The sequence below is a fragment of the Macaca mulatta genome, chromosome 5 (assembly GCF_049350105.2).
Source record: "Macaca mulatta isolate MMU2019108-1 chromosome 5, T2T-MMU8v2.0, whole genome shotgun sequence".
NCBI classification, from domain to species: Eukaryota; Metazoa; Chordata; class Mammalia; order Primates; family Cercopithecidae; genus Macaca; species Macaca mulatta.
Genome location: NC_133410.1, coordinates 97,332,569 through 97,355,841, shown reverse-complemented (window position 1 = coordinate 97,355,841; position 23,273 = coordinate 97,332,569). Strand labels below are relative to the sequence as shown.

The window sequence follows — 23,273 nt, the reverse complement described above, 5'->3', positions numbered from 1 at the left end:
CCCAACTACATGGGAAGCTGAGGCAGGAGGATCTCTTTAGCCCCCAAGCTGCAGTGAGCTGTGTTCATGCCACTGCACTCTAACCTGGGTGACAGAGTGAGACCCTGTCTCAAATAAATACATAAATAAATAAATGGAAGAGTGACTTGTATTAATCTGGTTCCAGAAACAGCAGTGCTTGGAAATTCTAAAAAGTCCAGACACAGGGAGAGCAGCTTCCATCTAATCTGTGGTTCATATTTCAAGGCCTCTTAAAACTTAGAGGAATCTTGTCCCTTTCATACTTAAACCATGGGGTGTTCTACTGTAAATCCCTCACCAAGGCCAACCAGAACTACAGGTCTGGCCCCTGGTCACCTTTCCATCTTCATCTGATGATCTGATCTCCAGGAACTGGCTTCACTTGGCTTCTGAGTGTTTCTGGAATGATCTGAGTGTTTTCCTGCCTCAGAGCCTTCATTCATACAATTCTCTCTTCCTCTGTTCTCAATCTTGCTTCAGGCTTCAGAGAGGCCTTCCTTGAGGGAAATCCTTTTCCCCAATCACCTCCTTTCATATCACTTATCACATTTAAGGACAGGGCCTAAATCTGTTTTTAATTAAATTACTGACCAACTGAACAAGTCAGGAAAGAGATGATTAGGATTAAAATAGGCACAAGAGCGACATAGGAAAAAAGACAGATTAGAGAGCCTCTGAAGAGGCAGAATGATCACAGAAGACTGGGAAGGGAAAGCATCCAGGATGACACCCAGGGTTCAAGTGAACTAGAGAGCATGGCTGGATAGATGGGTGGGAAATGAGTTCAGGATGGGGCATGTTACCAGTGAGAGAGGGCTGTGAGAGATCCCATCGTAGATGTCCAGCAGAAGCTGGTACTAGGTTCAGAGCTCATGAGTGGGACATGGGAGTCACTGGCACGCGAGTACTAGTTGAAGCATTGTCTGTGGAAAAAATGACCCAAAGAACGTCACAGGCCCAATCAGAGAAAACATTCTGTAAACACGCTTCAGAGAGAAGAAAGTGAAGCAAGTGAACACAGCAAGGAGGAACACAGGAAGAGAGAGAGTTACCAAAGCCAAAGAGGGAAGTCCTAGAATGCTAAACTCCACTGGACCAAATGCCAGGACGAGGCTGAAAAGAGCCATCCCCAGTGACCTTTGTGAGGGCTTTTTTAGGAGGCAGAAGTGAGACTGCAGAATCAATAAGAGAGTTTGGGAAATACAGTCACTAAAACCCCCAAATCTTTTAATCCAGGTTTGGTCAACATTTCAAAGAAAATTGTAAGTAACAATTGTAAAATTGTGAGGAAAATCTTTAAGGGGTAAAGGCTGTTGATACAAGTGCTTCTGAGAATGGTAGTATTGGCTGGTATTATTGTGTTTTAAAAGTGAGAGAAAGATGTATAATATTTACATACAGACAATCTTGGATATAGGATGGTTCAACTTACTGATTTTTTGACTTTAAAATGGTGCAAAAGTGATAAGTATTCAGTAGAAACTGTACTTCGAATTTTGAATTTTGATCTTTTCCTAGACTAGTGATAGGCAGTTTGATGCTCTTGCAAGGGGTGGCAGTGGCAATAAGCTCAGCCACACAATAGCAAGGGTAAACAACCAATATTCTACAGTATACTGTGTTGCCAGCACTTTTGGATATTGTCTTGTGTTTTCACAACCCATTTTGGTCACTTTTTTTTTTTTTGAGACGGAGTCTCACTCTGTCACCCATGCTGGAGTGCAGTGGCCAGATCTCAGCTCACTGCAAGCTCCGCCACCCGGGGTTTACGCCATTCTCCTGCCTCAGCCTCCCAAGTAGCTGGGACTACAGGCGCCTGCCACCTCGCCCGGCTAGTTTTTTGTATTTTTTAGTAGAGATGGGGTTTCACCGTGTTAGCCAGGATGGTCTCGATCTCCTGACCTCGTGATCCACCCGTCTCGGCCTCCCAAAGTGCTGGGATTACAGGCTTAAGCCACCGTGCCCGGCCCCATTTTGGTCACATTTAAAGTACATCTATATGTCTTCTATTTCCTGTCATTTTAAAATTGAGTTTTTGTCCAGTCAATATATCAGAAAGGGTGAGGAGCCCTCCAGCCATAGTCCAAGGCTTAATAGTTACTTCTCATGGATTGCAACATGTGATCTTAAGACTGAAACTATTTGTTGTGAAAAGATATGTGGGGAGCTATCAGGATATTTTTCACTGGAAATGGAATTAGCTTGCAGCTGCTGTGAGATTAACTCACTGACCTTTACTTCACTGATCTTGATATCAACTTGATCTTCATGGAATCTCTGGCAAATCAGGAAAACTATATATTTAGACTAGCATCCGTGTAAGAGTTTTACAAGTAAAATAAAATATTCCTTTCCTTTTCAGAACACAAGGCAAAGTTTCCTTCTTTCAGAGATAAATAAATGGAAATACATAGATCTTTTCTTAAAAGGGCTCTTCCTGTCCTAGTACACACCACATTGTACTATGATTTTGTTGTTCAGTTCTCCATTTTCATTACTTCTTTGGATACTACTGAGTTTAAAGTTAAATACTTTCTGTAGTAGTTCATTTTCACACTGCTTTAAAGAATTGCCTGAGAATAGGCAGGAAGAGGCTTAATTGACTTAGTTCTGAATGGCTGGGGAGACCTCAGGAAACTTAGAATCATGGCAGAAGGCAAAGGAGAAGCAAGTCCCTTCTTCACAAGGCAGCAGGAGAGAGAGGGAGAAGGGGGAGGCCCCAGACACTTACCAAACAACCAGATCTCATGAGAACTCCCTCACTATCATGCAAACAGCATGGCGGAAACTGGCCCCATGATCCAGTCACCTCCCATCAGGTCCCTCCCTTGACACACGGGGCTTATAATTGGAGATGAGATTTGGGTGGAGACACAGAGCTAAACCATATCATTCCACCCCTGACACCTCCCAAATCTCATGTCCTTCTCACATTTCAAAACCAAACATGCCTTCCCAACAGTCCCCCAATGTCTTAATTCATTCCAACATTAACTGAAAAGTTCAAGTCCAAAGTCTCATCTGATATAAGGCAAGTCCCTTCCGCCTACGAGTCTGTAAAATCAGAAGCAAGTTAGTTACCTCCAAGACACAACAGGGGTACAGGCATTGGGTAAATGTTCCCATTCCAAATGGGAGAAATTGGCCAAAACAAAGGGGTCAGAGGCCCCATTCAAGTCTGAAACTCAACAGGGCATTCATTAAATCTTAAATCTCCAAAATCTGCTTTGATTCCCTTTCTCACATCCAGGGCACGCGAATGCAAGGAATGGGCTCCCATGGCCTTGGACAGCTCCACCTCTGTGGCTCTGCAGGGCACAGCCCCTACAGCTGCTTTCACAGGCTGGCACTGTGTGTCTGCAGCTTTTTTGAGCACAGAGTACAATCTGTTGGTGGATCTACCATTCTGGGGTCTGGAGGATGGTGGTCCTCTTCTCACAGCTCCATGAGGCAGCGCCCCAGTGGGGACTCTGTGTGGGAGCTTCAACCCCACATTTTCCCTCTGCATTGCCCTAGTAGAGGTTCTCCATAAGGCTCTGCCCCGGCAGCAGACTTCTGCCTGGACATCAAGGTGTTTCCATAAATCCTCTGAAATCTAGGCAGTGGCTTCCAAAGCTCAACTTTTGTCTTCTGTGCACCCAAAGGCCCAACACCACATGGAAGCTGCCAATGCTTGGGATTTGCACCCTCTGAAGCAATGGTCCAGCTGTACCTTGGCTCCTTTTAGCCATAGCTGGAGCTGGAGTGGCTGGAACACAGGGTGCCATGTCCCAAGGCTGCACAGAGCAGTTGGGTCCTGGGCCTGGCTCATAAAACCATTTTTCCCTTCTAGGCTCCAGGCCTGTGTTGCGAGGGTCTGCCCTGAAGATTTTCTGAAACGCCCTGGAGACATTTTCCCATTGTCTTGGCAACTCACGTTACTTATGCAAATTTCTCCAGCCAGCTTGAATTTCTCCCCAGAAAATGAGTTTTTCTTTTCTACCACATGGTCAGGCTGCAAACTCCCTAAACTTTTGTTGCACTCTGCTTCCCCTTTAAACATAAGTTCCAACTTCAAACCATCCCTTTGTGAGCACATATAACTGTATGCTTTCAGGAAAAGCCAGGTCACCTCTCGAATGCTTTGGTGCTTAGAAATTTCTTCTGCCAGATACCCTAAATCATCTCTTTCAAGTTCAAAGCGCCATAGATCTCTAGGGCAGGGGAAAAATGCCACCAGTCTCTGCTAAAACATAGCAAGAGTGACGTTTATTTGAGTTCCCAATTAGTTCCTCATCTCCATCTGAGAGCACCTCAGCCTGGACTTCATTGTCCATATCACTATCAGTGTATTGGTCAAAGCCATTCAACAAGTCTCTAGGAAGTTCCAAACTTTCCCACATCTTCCTGTCTTCTTCTGAGCCCTCCAACTGTTCCAATTGCTGCCTGTTACCCAGTTCCAGAGTTGCTTCCATAATTTCAGATTATTTTTATAGCAGTACCCCACTCCTGGTACCAAGTCTCTATATTAGACCATTTTCACACTGCTATAAAAAACTGCCTGAGACTGGGTAATTTATAAAGGAAAGAGGTTTAATTGACTTACAGTTCCAAATGGCTGGGAAGGCCTCAAGAAACTTAATATCATGGTGGAAGGCAAAGGATGTAGGAAGCACCTTCTTCACAAGGCAGCAGGAGAGAGAAAAAGAAGGGGTAAGTGCCAGACACCTATCAAACAACCAGATCTCATGAAAACTCACCCACTCTCATGAGAACAGCATAGAGGAAACCATCCCCATGATCCAATCATCTCCTACCAGGAACCTCCGTCAATACATGGGGATTACAATTGGAGATGAGATTTGGATGGCAACACAGAATCAAACCATATCACTTTTGTATTTGAATAAATTGTATTTATTTTTATTTTCTTTTATTTGTTTTGAGACAAAGTCTCGTTCTGTCACCCAGGCTGGAGTGCAGTGGCATTACCACAGCTCACTGCAGTATCCATCTCCCAGGTTCAAGTAACCCTTTTGCCTCAGCCTCCTGAGTAGCTGGGAGTACAGGCATGTGCCACCATGCCTGGATGATTTTCATTTTTTTACTTTTTTGACACAAGGTCTCACTCTGTAGCTCAGGCTGGAGTGCAGTGGTCCAATCATAGCTCACTGCAGCCTCAAACCTGGGCTCAAGCAGTTCTCCTGCCTCAGGCTCCCAAGTAACTGGGAGTACAGGTGTGTGTCACCGTGCCTGGCTAATTTTAAAATTTTTTATGGAGACAAAGTCTTGCTATGTTGCCCAGATTGGCCTTGAACTCCTGGCCTCAAGTGATCCTCTCACCTTGGCTTCCTAAAGTACTGGGATTATAAGCATGAGCCACTGTGCCTGCCCCTGGATTGTTTTTCTTTTTTTTTTTGCTGAGACAGAGTCTCGTTCTGTCACCCAGGCCAGAATGCAGTGGTGTGATCTCAGCTCACTGCAACCTCCGCCTCCCGGGTTTAAGGGTTCAAGCAATTCTCTGCCTCAGCCTCCTGAGCAGCTGGGAGTACAGGCACCTGCTACCACGCCTGGCTAATTTTTGTATTTTTAGTAGAGACGGGGTTTCACCATCTTGGCCAGGCTGGTCTTCAACTCCTGACCTCGTGATCCACCCTCCGCGGCCTCCCAAAGTGCTGGAATTACAGGCATGAGCCACTGTGCCCGGCCTATTTTTTCTACTCTGTAAAATATTTATGGAAGTCTACTGTTTTTCTCAAGTGATTTTTGAGTTTCACGTGTTAAAATATTAATCCTTTGTGATGTTTCTTATAATCATTCTTTGTAATTGCTTTTCTGCTTTTTAATGTTGCCTATTTCTTTGACAGAGAGAAATATTACATTTCTACAACGTTGACTCAGCTAACTTCTGTGGTTTCTATTATTGTGTTTAAACTTATAGATTTTTTACTCAATTTTATAGAATGAGTAGAGAACACAGAAAAAGGAATTGGTAAATATATTTTTATTATACATTCACCAAATACCTTCCTTGCATTTTTTCTTTCTTTCTTTCTTTTTTTTTTTTTTTTTTTTGAGACAGAGTCTCACTCTATTGCCCAGGCTGGAGTGCAGTGGTACAATCTTGGCTCACTGCAAACTCTGCCTCGCAGGTTCAAGTGATTCTTGTGCTTCAGCATCCTAAGTAGCTGGGATTACAGGTGCATGCCACCATGCCCGGCTAATTTTTGTATATTTTGCAGAGACAAGGTCTCGCCATGTTGCTCAAACTGGTCTCGAACTCCTGACTTCAAGTGATCTGCCTGCCTCAGCCTCCCAAAGTGCTGAGATTATAGGCATGAGCCACCATACACAGCCACTGTTTTCAAAGATCTTATAATATTCTTTATTCCCTTCTTTAACTTCAACACCTAACTCACACAATAGCAATACTATTGCTATTTATAACAGTAACCCATGTATATTGGTAAGTGCTTAATGGTGAATTCATAGCAACTCTCAGGTTTCTAGTAGGAATAAACCCTAAATTACAGAGAAAGTTAGATTACTTAATTCTCAAGTCATTTCTGTTCTCTTGGTTAAGTAGACTGATTTTTAAAACACAGGGGACATAATTTTCATTGGTAAGATGGAAAATAAGCTCTTGGTGAGCAGTTAGCTGCTCCAAATCAATCTGAGACCGAGCTCCAGAAACTATAGCTCTTAGAACTGAGAATTCTGCCATTCTCAACAATCTTTGGCAAGAATAACTTCTTACTACTACTACTGTATGACAGACAGCATCCTAGGATCTTTTCATGTATTATTTCTAATCTTCACAATGATATTTCCAAATACTTGTTTTACTAGTGAGGAAACAAAGGCTTAGAAAGGTTAATTAACTTGCCCACATTTACCTAGCATGTTAGCGGTGGAGCTGGGATTTGAACTCAGGTCTGTCTGATGCAAAAAAAACCTGTACTCTTCTTACTATGTCAAACTGCTTTCTAAAACCCTACCTACCCTAAAACCCTAAAATCACCTTCTATGCAAGGTGATATAGTTTGGATGTTGTCCCCATCCAAATCTCATGTTGAAATGTAATCCCCAATGCTGAGGCTGGGGCTTGGTACAAGGTGATCAGATCATGGGGGTGGATTTCTCAGGAATAATTTAGTACCATCCTCTTGGTACCGTCCTTGAGGTAACGAGAGATTTCTCATGAGATCTGGTCATTTAGAAGTGTGTGGCTTCTTCCCCGCCCCACTCTTTCTCTTGCTCCTGCTTTTGCTACATGATGTGCAAGCTCCGCTTCACCTTCCGCCATGAGTAACAGCTTCCTGAGGCCTCCCCAGAAGCAGATGCTGGAGCTATGCTTCCCCTACAGACTGCACAACCATGAGTCAACTAAATCTCTTTTTATTTATTTATTATTTATTTATTTATTTTTTGAGACAGGATCTTGCTCTGTTGCCCAGGCTGGATGGAGTGCAGTGGTGCAATCACGGCTCACTGCAATCACTGACTCCCAGCTTCAAAACAATCCTCCCACCTCAGCCTCCTGGGTAGCGGGGACTACAGGAGCATGCCACCATGCCCAGCTAATTTTTGTATTTTTTGTAGAGAGGGGGTTTCACCTTGTTGTCCAGGCTAAGTTTGAACTCTTGGCTCAAGCAATACACCTGCTTTGGCCTGACAAAGTGCTGGGATTACAGGCATGAGCTACAGTGCCTGGCCAAACCTCTTTTCTTATAAATTATCCAGTCTCGGGTATTTACAGCAATGCAAGAACAGCCTAATACCCAAGGCATAGGGGTAAATACACTATCTTATTTACATACAGAGTAATGAGTTTGATATTCTTGGTAATTTGATATTGACATTGCTGGCAAGATTTTAAAACTAGTAATTAAAAAGATTGCTGGTAAGCAATAGGGAAAGGACTCAGTCACTAGAAGCCAGTAAGGTTTGGCTAGGAGTAAACCTTGCCTGGTTATTCTCACTTCCTTTTTAATCTGGTCAACAGCTCACAGATCAGAGGAATGTTGGAATTACGCAGACAGGCATTTGGAGAAGTCTTTCCTATCATCTTGTTTATGAACACTCTGAGCTGGATGATAATATAATGAAGTGAACTCCAACCAAAGAGCCTTGATTAATGGACTGATGTTCTTAGACCAATCTTTTTTGGTTTAATAATTTACAAGGATATGGATACAGATAATAACTCTGCTGATACTGTGAGGCTTCAGGGAGTAGCTGATGTTGAGATGAATGAATCCAGATCCAAGATAATTTCAACAGAATGGAAAAATGGGCAGATCCTAATGAGATGAAATTTAACAGGGTTGAAAGAGGAGTCCTCCACTATGGTCCCAGGCTAGCTCACATATAGCTGGGGGATACAGTGATTCACAGTTTTTGGTGAAGATACTAAAGAATTATTTATATGATGAGACAGTCTCATGAGTCTGGCCATGGCAGGTTGCACAAGCCACAGTGTAGCATCTGGTTTAGGAATCTCATGGCCCCACTCACCGTGGTGAGGCTCGTGTGCTTTCTCAGGGACTCTGATGAACAGAACATGCACCAGAGGGACTTTCCATCAAGGGAGTCACTCAAACTTGTGTCTCCAATCACATAATCAACAGTTGGATGAACTAGAAAGGCTTAACCTGAAGAAGGCTTAGGGGAGATTAGGTATTTGTCTCCAAACTTCCGAAGGGCTGAATTGGAAAAGCAACATGGAAAAAAGATACTTGGTATAGGTAGGTTTGGAGGATGCAACTGGGTAGAAGTCACAAGAGACAGACTCTGGCTTCACTGAAGGAAGAACTTTCTAACATAGCTATAAAAAAATGAAATGAACGATTTCAAAGAAGTAAGTCCCTTAACCTGGGACTCTTGTTCAATCAGAGGCAGGATGAGTAACCATACGAGAGGGATGTTTAAGAGAATTTTAGCATTCAGTGAGGTCAGACCATCTGATTGCTAGGATATCTTCCTAACCAGAGATTCTACAATATTCCAAAAACAAAATTTTTAAATAAATAGCTGCTCACATAAGAAATAAAATGTGATTCGTGTGAAAAAGAACAAAAAGCAACAATATTATCAAATAAACAAGAAAATCAATTCAAATGTGACTTTAGGCATGTTTCCTAAAACTCTCTGTCTTCAGCGTACTTCTCTGGCTTACTTTCCAAATTTATCACTGTATCTGAAAACTCATTTCTCTAGGCTATATTATGGAGGCTCTGTTAGTAGGTCTGGGCAAACCACACATGTATTTTAAACTCACTGAGTGATTCTAATGCTCAGTCAGTTTGGGGGACTGCTGAAATTCTAGACTTATGTACAGGGGTTACCTTCTATTTTGTATAAGAAATTTGTCTGTATATGTAAAGCTTGAAAAGAACTTAGTAATTCTAATCAACTTGTTAATATTTAAGGCCTCTGCAGTTTAATATTTAAGCACCATTTTAACGCAGGCAACAAACTCAATCTCAGTTTCTAAACTCTAACAATTTAAAACATAAAAATATCACATCCAGGCTGGGTGCAGTGGCTCATGCCTATAATCCCAGCACTTCTGAGGCAGGAGGATCACTTGAAGCTAGGAGTTGGAGACCAGAATAGGCAGCAAAGTGAGACTCCACCTCTACAAACGTTTTTAAAAGTTAGCTGGGCATTGTGGTATGCAGCTGTGGTCCCAGTTACTTGGGTGACTGAGGTGGGAGGATCATTTAAGCCTAGGAGTTCCAGGCTGCAGTGAGCTATGATTGTGCCACTGCACTCTGGCCTGGGAAACAGAACAATACTCTGTTTCTAATTAAAAAAAAAAAAAAAAAAGGAAACCTTTTATCAGAGGAGTTTGGTAGGAGGCTCTGGGGTCATAAATCTGCTTCTTCATCTGTTCTCGTGAAGACTTTAGACGAGACATGACAGAAATCCATCATCAAACGCCCTTTGATTTAGAGAACAAATCCATCACCTGTGGCTTTCTGGACTTTGAGACAAATGGTTCCTACAGCTAATCTAGCTCAGGCATCCCTCCCCTCCCCCTACCAGAGGATGGGAAGACAAACTGAAGAAGAAAAGAACAGGAAAGAGACTGGCCTATAGCAAGTTTCTTGTGGAGTAAAAGTCTAGCAATTATTAAAGATTGACAAAAATAATGTATTAAAATGAGGCAATGACGCAACCTATCCAAATCTAAAAGAAGGAGACTTTTACATGTATACGCCAACAAAAGCAATATTAGTAGGATTATTTGTATTTTCTGAAAGTTAAGTTTGGAAAGTCATTTTTCTGGAAATAATTCTTATGCAGACTTTATGTTACCTGATATAATAACAGTATGACAATAATGATGATACTGTAATAATAGTGACACTGTATTCATTGTTAAGAAATCTAATACAAAAATCCTCTAACTTGGTTTCTTGGTGTCGGGCAGGTTGCCACGAGTATCTCATAGTGAAAATCGTCACCACTGACGATGAACTGGCTGGTCAGATAATGCTGATTTTTAATTAATGTTTACCAGAGTGCAGAAGAGAACCTGACCAAATTCTAAATTGGAATTGAACTCTTTGCCTTTCCCTTCCCATGTTAAACGCAAGTCCACAGTCACTTAGCACTTGGTCAAATTCTTTCTTGCATATTTTTCAGAGCCTCTGTTGCCATCCACAGTTTGGGGAAATGGGGTTATAGAGAACAAATCATGTCCCTTCTCTTATAAAGCTTGCATTCTACCACAGGAAGATAGTCAATAAACAAATGCCCAAATTAAAAAAAAAAAGGTAAGAAGGTAACTTCCGAGTTGCCCCTCTGGTGCACAGACACTTCCTTTTAACGATGATTTGGACAGGTCAAATCTTTTCAAAACTTTCCCATAAGTGGAAGGAAATATTCTACTTACAGATGCACAAGACTATGAGAAAAAGGAGGTATGTGACCAGTTCCCGTAAAACACTTTTAAGGTATTTCTCTCGGTTAGTGCTGCTTTCCTCCATGAGTCTTGTTCCCCAGAGACCTTTAAAATAATAATGAAAAAAAGAAAAGATGTCATTTTATTTAAGAAATCTCATGAATGGCAAAAGGGAAAATAAAGAACAAACTAAACAGTATCACCTGTAAGCGAGAGTCTCCTTTTTTTTTTTTTTTTAATCACATTTTGAATGCAACGAGAAACTGGTTTTGTAGGCCTACCTTTTATTTAAGGGTACATCTGGCTCCACTGTTACCCCAAACATGCAAAACATAAGGCAACAATCCTGATCATTTTATAGGCTCCCAAGCCCATTAGGAGTATCTTAGTCCAATTTTAAAAAGAGAACAGGAAATAAGGAAGGCCTAACAGAGGAGTTAAATAATTGTGCAAAACTTATCAGTTCTTCCCATTTGAGGTGGATACAACCCTGTAATTATCCTACTACTAAACCCAGTTAAGAACATGATGTAACTGTATTTCAAGTAATACCTTTTAGGTCACCCCTGATGAAAAGAAGTCCTTGTTGGAGAATCATTTCAATATAGAAACATGTTATGCTTCTAACCCACAGGCATAAAAGCTCTGCTCTGTAAGAGCAGAAGCTGTCCTATTAAAAAACTCCATGGTGACTGATTACACTAAGCGTGCTTGGCTTAGCAGATTTTTAAAACAGCAATTAACATACAATCTTTAAAAGCAGCAACTCATCCATGTTCCCTCTCTCTCTGTAGAAAGGGTAGAATCAGCAACCATGTTCTACATTTTAGCAGATGGAAAAAGCGTTGGGCTGGCTGAGTGAAGATGACGTAACCCTCCCTGAGCTTGCTGGAGAGAGTGACCGCAGTTTTGGACTCAGCCAGCAGCAGACATGGTGGTCATCATCCAAACCCCTGTTAATGAACAGTGTGGTAAAGTCACATTGCTGGTTACTTGGAAGAACCTTAACATTTTCCAAAAAAGACAAACCTCTCAATCCTTTCAGTTACATTAGGTTGGCTGTTAAATGGAAACCAACCTGGTCCCTGCATGTTGTCTCACACTTTGATTCCACAGACCTTAACTCCTTCAATAATGGAAACTCACACAGCCACTTTCACCATAATCAAGCCACACAGAGAAATGGGAAAAAGAGCATAAGGTCTTTTACTAAGAAGAAATGAGTTCATGATTAGTGTTCATGTATTTTTTAAGTCTTATAATAATATATATGTTCTATTCCTGAATTTGGGTATTCCCTTTCCTTTTCTTTTTTCCTCCCAAATGTCCTTTAGGAAAATCAGCACTGAATTCAAAAACACTGTGTTACGCATCATACGTTTCACCAACACTGAGAGTGGAGTATAACTTATGACCAACTTTGCTCCTGCCAAGATCTGGTAGTTGTCAGGGAATTACTCACTCAGAAGAAATGCAGCAAGCAGAATGTTTGTTCACTGAAACACTATCATACTAAAGAATTATTACAAATTTAGATGACACGGAAAATTACAACTTAAAATAACACAGAGGCAGCCAAAGATTAGGCTCGGTAGCCCTGGACACCAACACACCACTGCTTTGGGTAAATTTTTTTTTGGAGGCCAGGCCTAAAATATATGTCAACAGAAACTGCTCGTCTCTTTACTCCCAGGGAAGACTGTTGCCCTGTCTCACTTGGTCAATGATTTCATTCTCTCTCATGGTTTATAAACAACTAGGCACTAAGGAACAGCCATGATTCTTAATATTTATACATGGTATTGCTTGGCCTATAAATAGAAAAAACAAACTCCTATCAAATTTTCTTCAAGCTAGGCTGGGTGCGGTGGCTCACGCCTATAATCCCAGCACTTGGGAGGCTGAGGCGGGTAGATCACTTGAGGTCTGGAGTTCGAGACCAGTCTGGTCAACATGGTGAAACCCCGTCTCTACTAAAAATACAAAACTTAGCCAGGTGTGGTGGTGGGCACCTGTAATCCCAGCTACATGGGAGGCTAAGGCAGGAGAATCGCTTGAACCCGGGAGACAGAGGTTGCAGTGAGCCAAGATCACACCACTGCACTCCAGCCTGAGTGACAGAGTGAGACTCCATCTCGAAAAAAAAATAATTTATTCAAGTTAAACTTGTGATGGCCGATGGCAATTTAATTCTAGCCTTTGAATGAAACATTTCAAATGGAAAGAAACAAGTCCTCATATGTATGTATGAATTTATTTATTTTGAGGCAGGGTCTCTCTCTGTTACCCAGCCTAGAGTGTAGTGATGCAATCACAGCTCACTGAAGCCTTGACCTCCTGGGCTCAAGCCACCCTTCCACCTCATTTTTTGATTTTTCACAGAGATGAGGTGTCAATATGTTGCCCAGGCTGATCTCGAATTCTCGGCCTCAAGTGATCCTCCTGCTTCAGCCTCCCAAAGTGCTGGGATTAGAGGCATGCCACTGCACTCGGCCTCCCTTATTTATATTTTTATATTATATACCTCCATATATTTTCTTTCTTTTTTTCTGTCTTTTTTTTTTTTTTTTGAGACAGAGTCTCACTCTATCACCCAGGCTGGAATACTCTGGCATAATCACGGCCCACTGCAGCCTTGACCACCTGGGCTCAAACAATCCTCCTGCCTCAGCTCAGCCTCCCAAGTAGCTTAAACTACAGGCACATACTGCCAAATCCAACTAAGTTTTTAATTTTTATAGATGTGGGGTCTCACTACATTGCTTAGGCTGGCCTCAAACTCCTGGGCTCAAGCAATCCTTTCGCCTTGGCCTCTCAAAGTGCTGGGATTACAGATGTGAGCCACTGTGCTTGGCCCTGTGTATTTTCTTTTTCTAAATTACTCTATCTACTTCCTCAAATATTTACTGCTTTAAATTTTTCATCCCATTTTCCCACTGGGTGTGTATGTAGGACCAATCTTAGGGTACAAGGACCTTTTACATCCGGATGGGTGAGAAATAGTTGCATCTACAAGTAGGAAAAATAGCTGTCCTGCAGCCAACTATTCTCCATGTTTGGCAGAGCTGTTAGGATAAGAATGGTTAAGGACGGAATCATGTGCAAATTGATGACATTCTTCAAAATCAACTGTTGTCTTTCCCACAGCTGTTCTAGTTGTGGTGGGAGTAACTTCCCAGCACTGCAGGTATTCAATGTTTCCAGCTGTTAGGGAGAACACGGAATGAGTATAGACCCAACTTCCTTTAAGAGGGTGCTTAGCTAATGCCAGAATGCAAAGCCAGAGTACATCATCTAAAGCACGGTCCCCAGTCCCCAGGCTGCAGATGGGTACTGGTCCATGAACTGTTAGGAACCGGGCTCCACAGCAGGAGGTGAGCTGCAGGCGAGCAAGCTTTACCGCCGGAGCCCTGCCTCCTGTCAGATCAGCGGTGGCATTCGATTCTCACAGGAGTGACAACCCTATTGTGAACTGCGCATGTGAGGAATCTAGATTGCCCGCTCCTTATGAGAATCTCACTAATGCCTGATGATCTGAGGTGGAACACTTTCATCCCCAAACACTTCCCACCCCAGGTCTGTGGAAAAATTGTCTTCCATGAAACTGGTCCCTGGTGCCAAAAAGGCTGGGGACTGCTGATCTAAACAGTGCATTCCTCTGCACAATGTTACTTCTTAATATGAACACTGGGGAACTCTGTAATGGAGAACTCCAAGCACAAAAGATATTCCAAACATAAATAGTTGGCTTTGAACAAAAATGTCATTTCCCCAACTATTTTATCTAAACCCTTTCAAAGACTTTTTATTGGCTGGGCACGGTGGCTCACGCCTGTAATCCCAGCACTCTGGGAGGCTGAGGTGGGTGGATCACCTGAGGTCAGGGGTTTTGAGACCAGCCTGACCAACATGGTGAAACCTCGTCTCTACTAAAAATACAAAAGTTAGCTGGGTGTGGTGGCGAGCTACTCGGGAGGCTGTAATCCCAGCTACTCGGGAGGCTGAGGCAGGAGAATCGCTTGAACCCGGGAGGCGAAGGCTGCAGTGAGCCGAGATCACACCACTGCATTCCAGCCTGGGCAACAAGAGTGAAACTCTGTCTAAATAAATAAATAACTACAACTTTTTATTTTAGAAAATATCAGAAATATCACAAAGAGAGAATGATATAATGACAAATCTATCACCTAGATCCAACAATCTCAACTCAATGCCAATCCTAGTTCATTTACATCCTCACCCATCTGATGCCACTGCTGATCTGACAGGAGGTAGTAATGCTCACTAGCCTGCTGCTCACCTCCTGCTCTGCGGCCTGGTTCCTAACAGGTCACAGACCATTACCACCCCAATTATTTTAGAATTAATTCCAGCTATTGTATCACTTCATCTGTTAATATTTCAGTTCCATGGTTAAAAGGTTAATTGTGGATCTTTCACCTCACACTACCCTGCCCCATCTGAAATACATGAAACCCATATGGCCTATTATCAAGGCATGGTGCAACGCAGGGCTTTGGAGTCAAATGATATTAAACTGAGGGCTTAACCACTTGGGAGCTGAGAAAGCTTACCTGACATCATGAGCCTCCGCTTCCTCATCTAAAAATGAAGTAAGAGTACCTTTTTGTGGGGTTGTCCTTGGGAATTAGAAATATTACTTGTGGAGCACTTAAGAGTGCTTGGAAGCGGCCTGTCTGTAGCTTCAGAAACAAGCCCAGATCTGCAAAATGGCCTTTTGGAGGCCCAGTTGGTCCAGATTTCAGAGTGGTATAAAGACTCAAATCCGTATGAACTATCAGTTCATTGTGATGGCCTGACCAAATTCTCAGTGTATTTATATCATAAAAGAATCCTCTTTTTGTGCTAAGACACATGTGAGTCTCATTTACAAGAATGAATACAATCCTTCCTAGTATTCATTTGAATTGTAGGGACACTTTTAAAAAGGGAAGTGGCTTTTATCTATATTTGTCCATTTTCTATAGAAAAGACAGTTGCTAACTTAAGTAATATTGACTCCTGAATCTTGAATTTCTTTTTTTTCTTCTCTTTTTTTTTTGAGACAGTGTCTTGCTATGTTGCCCAGGCTGGTCTCAGATTCCCAGGCTCAAGCAATCCTGCCGCCTCAGTCTCTTAAGCAGCTGGGATTAAAGGTGTGTGCCACCGTGCCTGGCCTGAATCCTGAATTCTTAATCAATCATCTCCTGAGGTGCAGACAAGTATATGCTACAGTTAACATGTAGTTCTACCTGCATATTCTCTAGAGAGCTCACACTCACCTCCCCAAAAATTTGTTTCTTTTTCTTTCTCTGAAAATCTACTCTTTCTGTCTGGGTTAATGGTACCATGCCAGAAATTTGGGTTTCACCCTAGAATAGGCCTTCTTCTTATCCCTCCCATGGAGTTGGTTCCACAGTTCTGACGGTTTTTATTTCTCTTCTACCTAGCTTCTTTCCATCGCAGCTCATATGCCTTGGTTCCAGCCCTCGTCACCCCTCCTCCTCTTGGTCAGCCCTCTCCTGACCTAGTCTGTCGGCCGCCAACCTATCCACCTCACCCTATCCTCTACACTGGCCACTAACCTATCCACCTTACCCTGTCCTCTACACTGGTCACCAACCTATCCACCTCACCCTGTCCTGTACACTGGTCACCAACCTATCCACCTCACCCTGTCCTCTACACTGGCCACTAACCTATCCACCTCACCCTGTCCTCTACACTGGTCACCAACCTATCCACCTCACCCTATCCTCTACACTGGCCACCAACCTATCCACCTCACCCTGTCCTCTACACTGGCCACTAACCTATCCACCTCACCCTGTCCTCTACACTGGCCACCAACCTATCCACCTCACCCTATCCTCTACACTGGTCACCAACCTGTCCACCTCACCCTGTCCTCTACACTGGTCACCAACCTATCCACCTCACCCTGTCCTCTACACTGGTCACCAACTTATCCACCTCACCCTGTCCTCTACACTGGCCACTAACCTATCCACCTCACCCTATCCTCTACACTGGCCACCAACCTATCCACCTCACCCTGTCCTCTACACTGGCCACTAACCTATCCACCTCACCGTGTCCTCTACACTGGTCACCAACCTATCCACCTCACCCTATCCTCTACACTGACCTAGTCTGTCAGCCGCCAACCTATCCACCTCACCCTATCCTCTACACTGACCTAGTCTGTCGGCCGCCAACCTATCCACCTCACCCTATCCTCTACACTGTTGCAAGAGTCATCTTCAGATTGACAAGTGATCATATCAGCCCCCTAAGCTTGAAGCCCATACTTGCTCCAACTGTCTACAGGAAAATGTGCCCATTCCATGGCGGGAGTTACAGGTTTGCTGTAACAGGAACAGGTCTTGTTCCTGTTATTTTTCCCTCCTTGTATTCCCCCCTCATTCTTCAAAATGTAGCTCAAGTTTTATTCTCTCTGGAAACCTTCTCTGACCTCTCCAGGTAGATCTGATCCTCTCTCTCTCTCTCCCTTTTTTTTTTTTTTTAGATACAGGCTGTCACTCTGTCACCCAAGCTGGAGTACAGTGGTGTGATCACAGCTCACTGCAGTCTCAATCTCCCAGGCTCAGCTGATTCCCCCACCCCAACCTCCCAAATAATTGGGACTACAGGCATGTGCCATCCTGCCTGGCTAATTTTTGTATTTTTTGCCACTCACTACATTGCCCAGGGTAGCCTTGAACTGCTAGGCTTAAGTGATCCTCCCATCTCAGCTTCCCAAAGTGTTGGGACTACAGGCATGAGCTGCTGTGCCTGGCCTGATCCTCCCTTTGTTGGAATCCTCCCATATCTGGGAACTGGCATTGCAATGACTTACTTATACCTCTGTTTTCTCTACTAAACCCTGAGGTCCTTGAAGGTTGAGACCTTGTACTATTCATCTCTGCATCCCTAGTACCTATCACAAAAGAAAGTCCCATAAAAGTTTTTTACTGCATGAATTCTGTTACCGGCACAACCTTATCATAACCCCAGGGGCAGCAAGCCTCCCTCAAAAAAATCCCCAGAGTAATGAAAATACAAAGTCTGCTTGTTCAAAATTATGGTGCAAATAAAAAAGGGAGGAAGTGATGGAGTAAAGTTCAGATTAAAAATAAAGGGAAAGTCACAACAGTCAAAAGGTGGAAAAAAACCATAAATGCCCACGAACTGATGAATGGATAAACAAAATGTGGTGTGTGTGTACATATGAATGCAAACTTCCTTTTTACGACCGAATAGGATTTCACTGTGTGTGCACAATGTGTGTGTACACACACAATGAAATCCTATTCGGTCGTAAAAAGGAAGGAAATTTTCACGCATGGATAAACCTTGAAAATATTATGCTAAGTGAATAAGCTAGACACAAAAGATCAAACATGGTCTGATTTCACTTATATCAGGTAGCTAGAATAGGGAGACTCACAGACAGGGAAAGTAGAATGGAGGTTACCTGGGACTAGGGCAAGAGGGAATGGGGAAACAGGGAGCTATTGTTTAATGAGTACAGAGTTTCTGTTTGGGATGATAAAAGTTCTGGAAATAAATTGCGTTAAGTCCATTTACATAATATAATAAATCTACTTAATGCTACTCAATTACGTACTTAAAATGGTTAAAATGGCCAACTTTATGTTATATATATGTCACACCAATTTAAAAAAAAAATTATAGAGAGGCAGGCTCTCCCACTCCCTAGATCAATTAGAATTCTGGATACATGGACTGTGTTGGTATGATTTATCCTGCAATGCCCTAATAAATAAATGTTCATAAACTAAAGAGATGCAGACAATTGCTGGCTAAAGTTAGGTTTGGGCACTACTGGCATACAGCACAGTGGATGAGAAACACTTTGAACACAAAGTGCCTGGAATTAAGTCCTGACTGCAACATCTACTAGTTGTGGCCCTGGGCAAGTCATTTAACCTTTAGAAGGCTTAGTGCCCTCAACAGTGAAGTGGTGATGGATGATAGTTCTTTCTTCACAGGTTGTTGTGAGGATAAAAATGACACTATGAATATAAGGATTTTAACACAGTGCCTGGCACACAGTGAGTAATAAACCATTATTTCTTTTTGAATTTAACAGTCTGGGGCAGGGTTTCTCAAAGTCCTCACTCCTGGTAATTTGGGTGGGAGAATGCTTTGTAGGGTGTGTGGCGGGGACTGTACTGTGCATTGTAGATTAGTAGCATCCTTAACCTCAAACCAGGAGATGCCAGGGGCATCCCCCCAGGTATGACAATCAAAAATATCTCCAGAGATTGCTAAATGTCCCCTGAGGGGCAAGATTTCCCCTCCCCTCCATTGAAAAGCTGTAATTTAGGATAATGCTCTTCTGGTGACGACCTAAGACTAAGTTCTGAAGCCTCAAGACAGGCTAAATTCATGAGTCACTGTGTATAGACTATCACTAGCAGCAACTAAGAACGGTGAGTTGGATGTTTGCAGTTTCTGTGGGGTAGCATCAACTAAAGCCAAGTTCAAATCTTTTTTTAAGTTTCAATAACTTTTCCAATAATTAGTTATGCTTCCCTTTAGACATCAAAAGGGAAGGCAGAAAAAATAAAAATTGCATAAAGTGTGGCAAAATAAAATAACTGCACTGGAGGTCACTTATTAAACACAATCAGCACACACACCAATTTCAATGTCAAGACCCAATTATTTTAGAAGAAATAAGAGTCGAATTACTATTTCATTTGAGTCTGAGCACTAATAAGGCCATCGCTAGCCATCTATTGAAATTCATTTTTTCCCTCCTGGGCACATGCCTACATTACATTTTCCAGCCTCCCTTGTAGGTATCCTTGGCTAAATAATTAAGAACTTTGCCAATGGGTCATGACTGAAAGTGATGTGGGCCATTTCTAGGACAAGGCCTTTAAGGAAACAGCAGTGGCAAGCCTTCTTCACACTCTCCACCAGAACCTACATGTGGCTGTTAAGCCACGACCACAGAGGCAATGACAGGGCCCTGGGAGAGCCAGCAGGGAAGAAGCCTGGATCCCTTAATAACCATATGGGGGAAAGCTGCTGCTAACCTGGAATACCCTCTCCGAAATGTTACATGAGCAAAAAATTAACTTCTTGTTCTTCAGGGTAGTGAAGGGGAGGGAGGTATCTGTTTTAGCAGTTTGGCCTACCCTTACTTGTACAGCTGGTACTTCATAGTTTCTCTAGAAAAAACAAAAAAAAAAAGCCCAAGAATATATGCCTAAAATAACAAACAGGAACTGACTTTAACAGGTTGATACATTCAGAAAAATATTCAACTTCTGAAATTCAGAAAATTTTATGACTCAGAGTGCCACATTTTATCTTTGTACTGAAAGAGTTTGTTAAGAAAAGAATAAACAAATACCTGAGGATACTTTTAAGTCTGCGCTTCGTCTTTAAATCTTTTTTTTTTTTTTTTTTTTTTTGAGACAGAGTCTCGCTCTGTCGCCCAGGCTGGAGTGCAGTGGCCGGATCTCAGCTCACTGCAAGCTCCGCCTCCCGGGTTCACGCCATTCTCCTGCCTCAGCCTCCCGAGTAGCTGGGACTACAGGCGCCTGCCACCACGCCCGGCTAGTTTTTTGTATTTTTTAGTAAAGACGGGGTTTCACCGTGTTAGCCAGGATGGTCTCGATCTCCTGACCTCGTGATCCGCCCGTCTCGGCCTCCCAAAGTGCTGGGATTACAGGCTTGAGCCACCGCGCCTGGCCTCTCTTCAATCATCCTTGGCTTCCTTTGCCGGCCCTCTTCACCTCCTTTCTGGCTGCCTCCCACAGGTCTTCTTGCCTCCTGTCTTCCTCTGCCAAGCTCTCCTGTACGCCATGCTGCTGACTCAATTTCCTTTCAGCATGTTCTGTTCCTGCTCAAAAACTTTCAACTCCTTCCTAATATTTAGGGATACATTCTCAATTCCTTGATGAGATACAATGCATCCTGCAAACAGGCCTCAAACATGTCTTCTTTACTATTTTACTTCCACTTAAGAAGATAGATCTATCTACTGTAGAAGCAGCAAAATTGACCATTTGTCCATCTTGGATTCATATCATTAAACAATAAACCAGAGCATGGTGAGGCTAGAAGGGACCTTGGAGGCTAGGTTCAACTCCTCCATTTTATAAATGAGGAGCTCAGGCTCAGGTAGTCTGAGTGAGTCATACGAAGTCCCACAGGCAAGAGACTTCCAGGGAAACTCTGACCACTCCAAACTTCGGTCATTTCTCCTACCTTTAAAAATTGCAAGTTACTTTCTGTTCTGACCCTAGGGTACTGCTTACATAGCGCATATAAGATTTCTGTCATTAGTATTCAAAGGGGGCGGGGGGAATCTCAACCCATTCATGGCTACTTATTTTACCTTTCTGGGTTTTCGTCCATAGGAAAACAGTGATATGCTATTCTAGTTTATTTCTTCATAGCAGCTAGCACAGTGCTATCTTCACAGTAGGTGCTAAATATTTAACAAATGTGCTTATTGAATAAGTGACAAGAATATCAATTATATTTCTTCATAAAAGAAAGGAATAACAATTTATTTAAGAATTTTATATAATTAAAACTCTTCAGGTAGGAGCAGCAGCTTGCACCTGTAATCCCAACTACTTGGGAAGCTGAGGTGGGAGGGCAGCTTGAGCCCAGGAGTTTGAGGCTGCAGTGAGCTACTTTCACTTCCCCGCACTCCAGCCTCGGTGACAGAATGAGACCCTGTCTCTTAAAAAAAAAAAAAAATTCCTGAGTCCTGAGTCTGCTCGCCTACAAATCAGACCACTGACACGCTTTCACTAGAGGTTTTATGACTAGGAGCTTATTCATTTTGTTTCCTGAAATTTTTCTTTAAAAGAAATAAATTTACATACATACTCATATGAAATATATATTTTATTTCTCTATATTCTATTATTAAGTTTATTCAAACAAAGTTAGGTGTGTTATCAAATTCTTAAACTGAGTTAAAAGGATCATGCAACTTACCATTATTTATTAACTTAAAAGGAACTTCTGTTTCACTTCAGTGAATATTTTTTAAATGCACATTTTAAATGGTGTAAAATAACATATAATTTAATTAATCTAGTTTTGAACCTTAAAAAGTGTGTTTTATTAATCATTAACCTTCTAACACAGGTTATCCAAAAAGGATCTTTTGTTCCCCACCATGCCTTGAATTAACTAGTGTAAGTACCTCCATAAAAGAAGTACCAAAATGTTTACATGTATATTTCTGAAGTGCTAACACATGGCAAATACACGCTGCACATTTTATGTCTTCGCTCATTTAATTCTCTCAACGAGTCAAGGACTAAGCGTTATGATCATATCTTTAAAAAACAAAAACCAAAAATCGGGGCTCAGAGAGGTTAAGTAACTTGCTCAAGGTCATACAGCAAATGAGTGGTGGAACTGGGATTATTGTGTAGGCCTGACCTGGTTTTAATCACATTGCTGTAACAGCACCTGGATTGTTTTTGTGCAAGACTTTCAAAACTGACATAAGGGGAAGAACAAGAAAAACTCAAAACAACTGAGAATGGAAACTCTTAAAAATATAGATTAAAATAATTTGGAGGGTAAAAGCAAACGCGACACTTTTCCAAGGACACCTCTGACAAAATTTGTAAAAAGATAATTTCCTCTGGTATTGGAAAATTCATGTCCTCTTACTGGGGCACTGGCAAATTCGAAAATTCCTCTTCTGCCTTTTGTAGAGCTGAGCGCACTGGACTCAGATACATTTATCAGCTGCTATCTGGTGACTTCATCATTTTGGTGGAATTTCAAAGAACATTAATTTAGTTATTTAAAAACATCAAATTTTTTTAAAACAATGTAATTTTCCTTTGCAACTGTTTTTAGAAAAATGTCTAGAATCAGAAACGGCCAAGTAACTTCACGGATATTATTTTATTCTATTTGTGGTGTTCTCAACAGCTCCCACTCCCCAAAACAAACACACACATCACCAAAAAAATTCATCAATGACAATCTGCCACACTCCTCCCACAACTTGACATTATATGTTCTGTACTGCTACCCTTTTCAGCCCGGGACAATGCAGCATCCAGGTAAGAAGGAAACCACGGGTGACTGTAACATTTTCCTTTAGATTCTGTGACATTATCAAATATGCAGTTGCAACTACCATCAGTTATACTACAAGTAATTTTCATTTTTTCCCCTACAAGAAAAAAAAAAAAACCCAGATGTACTCTTTCACTCTAATTAGGCTTTCACTAATTTTCAGTTAAAAAAAAGACTATGGTGACATATCCTAAAGAAGGAGGTATTCAATAAATGTGCACCAACAAGAGCGCAGTGGAATTCCGCGCTGGGTACCGGA

General features: G+C 42.1%; 1 protein-coding gene and 1 long non-coding RNA gene across 3 annotated transcripts in view; both read right to left on the bottom strand.

Annotated features, from left to right (window-relative positions):
- Positions 1–23,273, bottom strand: part of PKD2 (polycystin 2, transient receptor potential cation channel) — a 71,082-nt gene that overhangs the window by 46,949 nt on the left and 860 nt on the right. For both annotated transcript variants that reach the window (XM_001099242.5, XM_028848611.2), the window contains exon 2: positions 10,904–11,017. In XM_001099242.5, the coding sequence (XP_001099242.3) occupies positions 10,904–11,017 (114 nt within the window). The remainder of the gene's footprint in view (positions 1–10,903; positions 11,018–23,273) is intronic.
- On the bottom strand, positions 12,217–23,204 carry LOC144340806 (uncharacterized). The gene is made up of 2 exons (XR_013417225.1): positions 17,140–23,204; positions 12,217–17,037 (listed from the first exon to the last, which is right to left on the bottom strand). It is a non-coding gene; the product is annotated as an uncharacterized LOC144340806 (long non-coding RNA).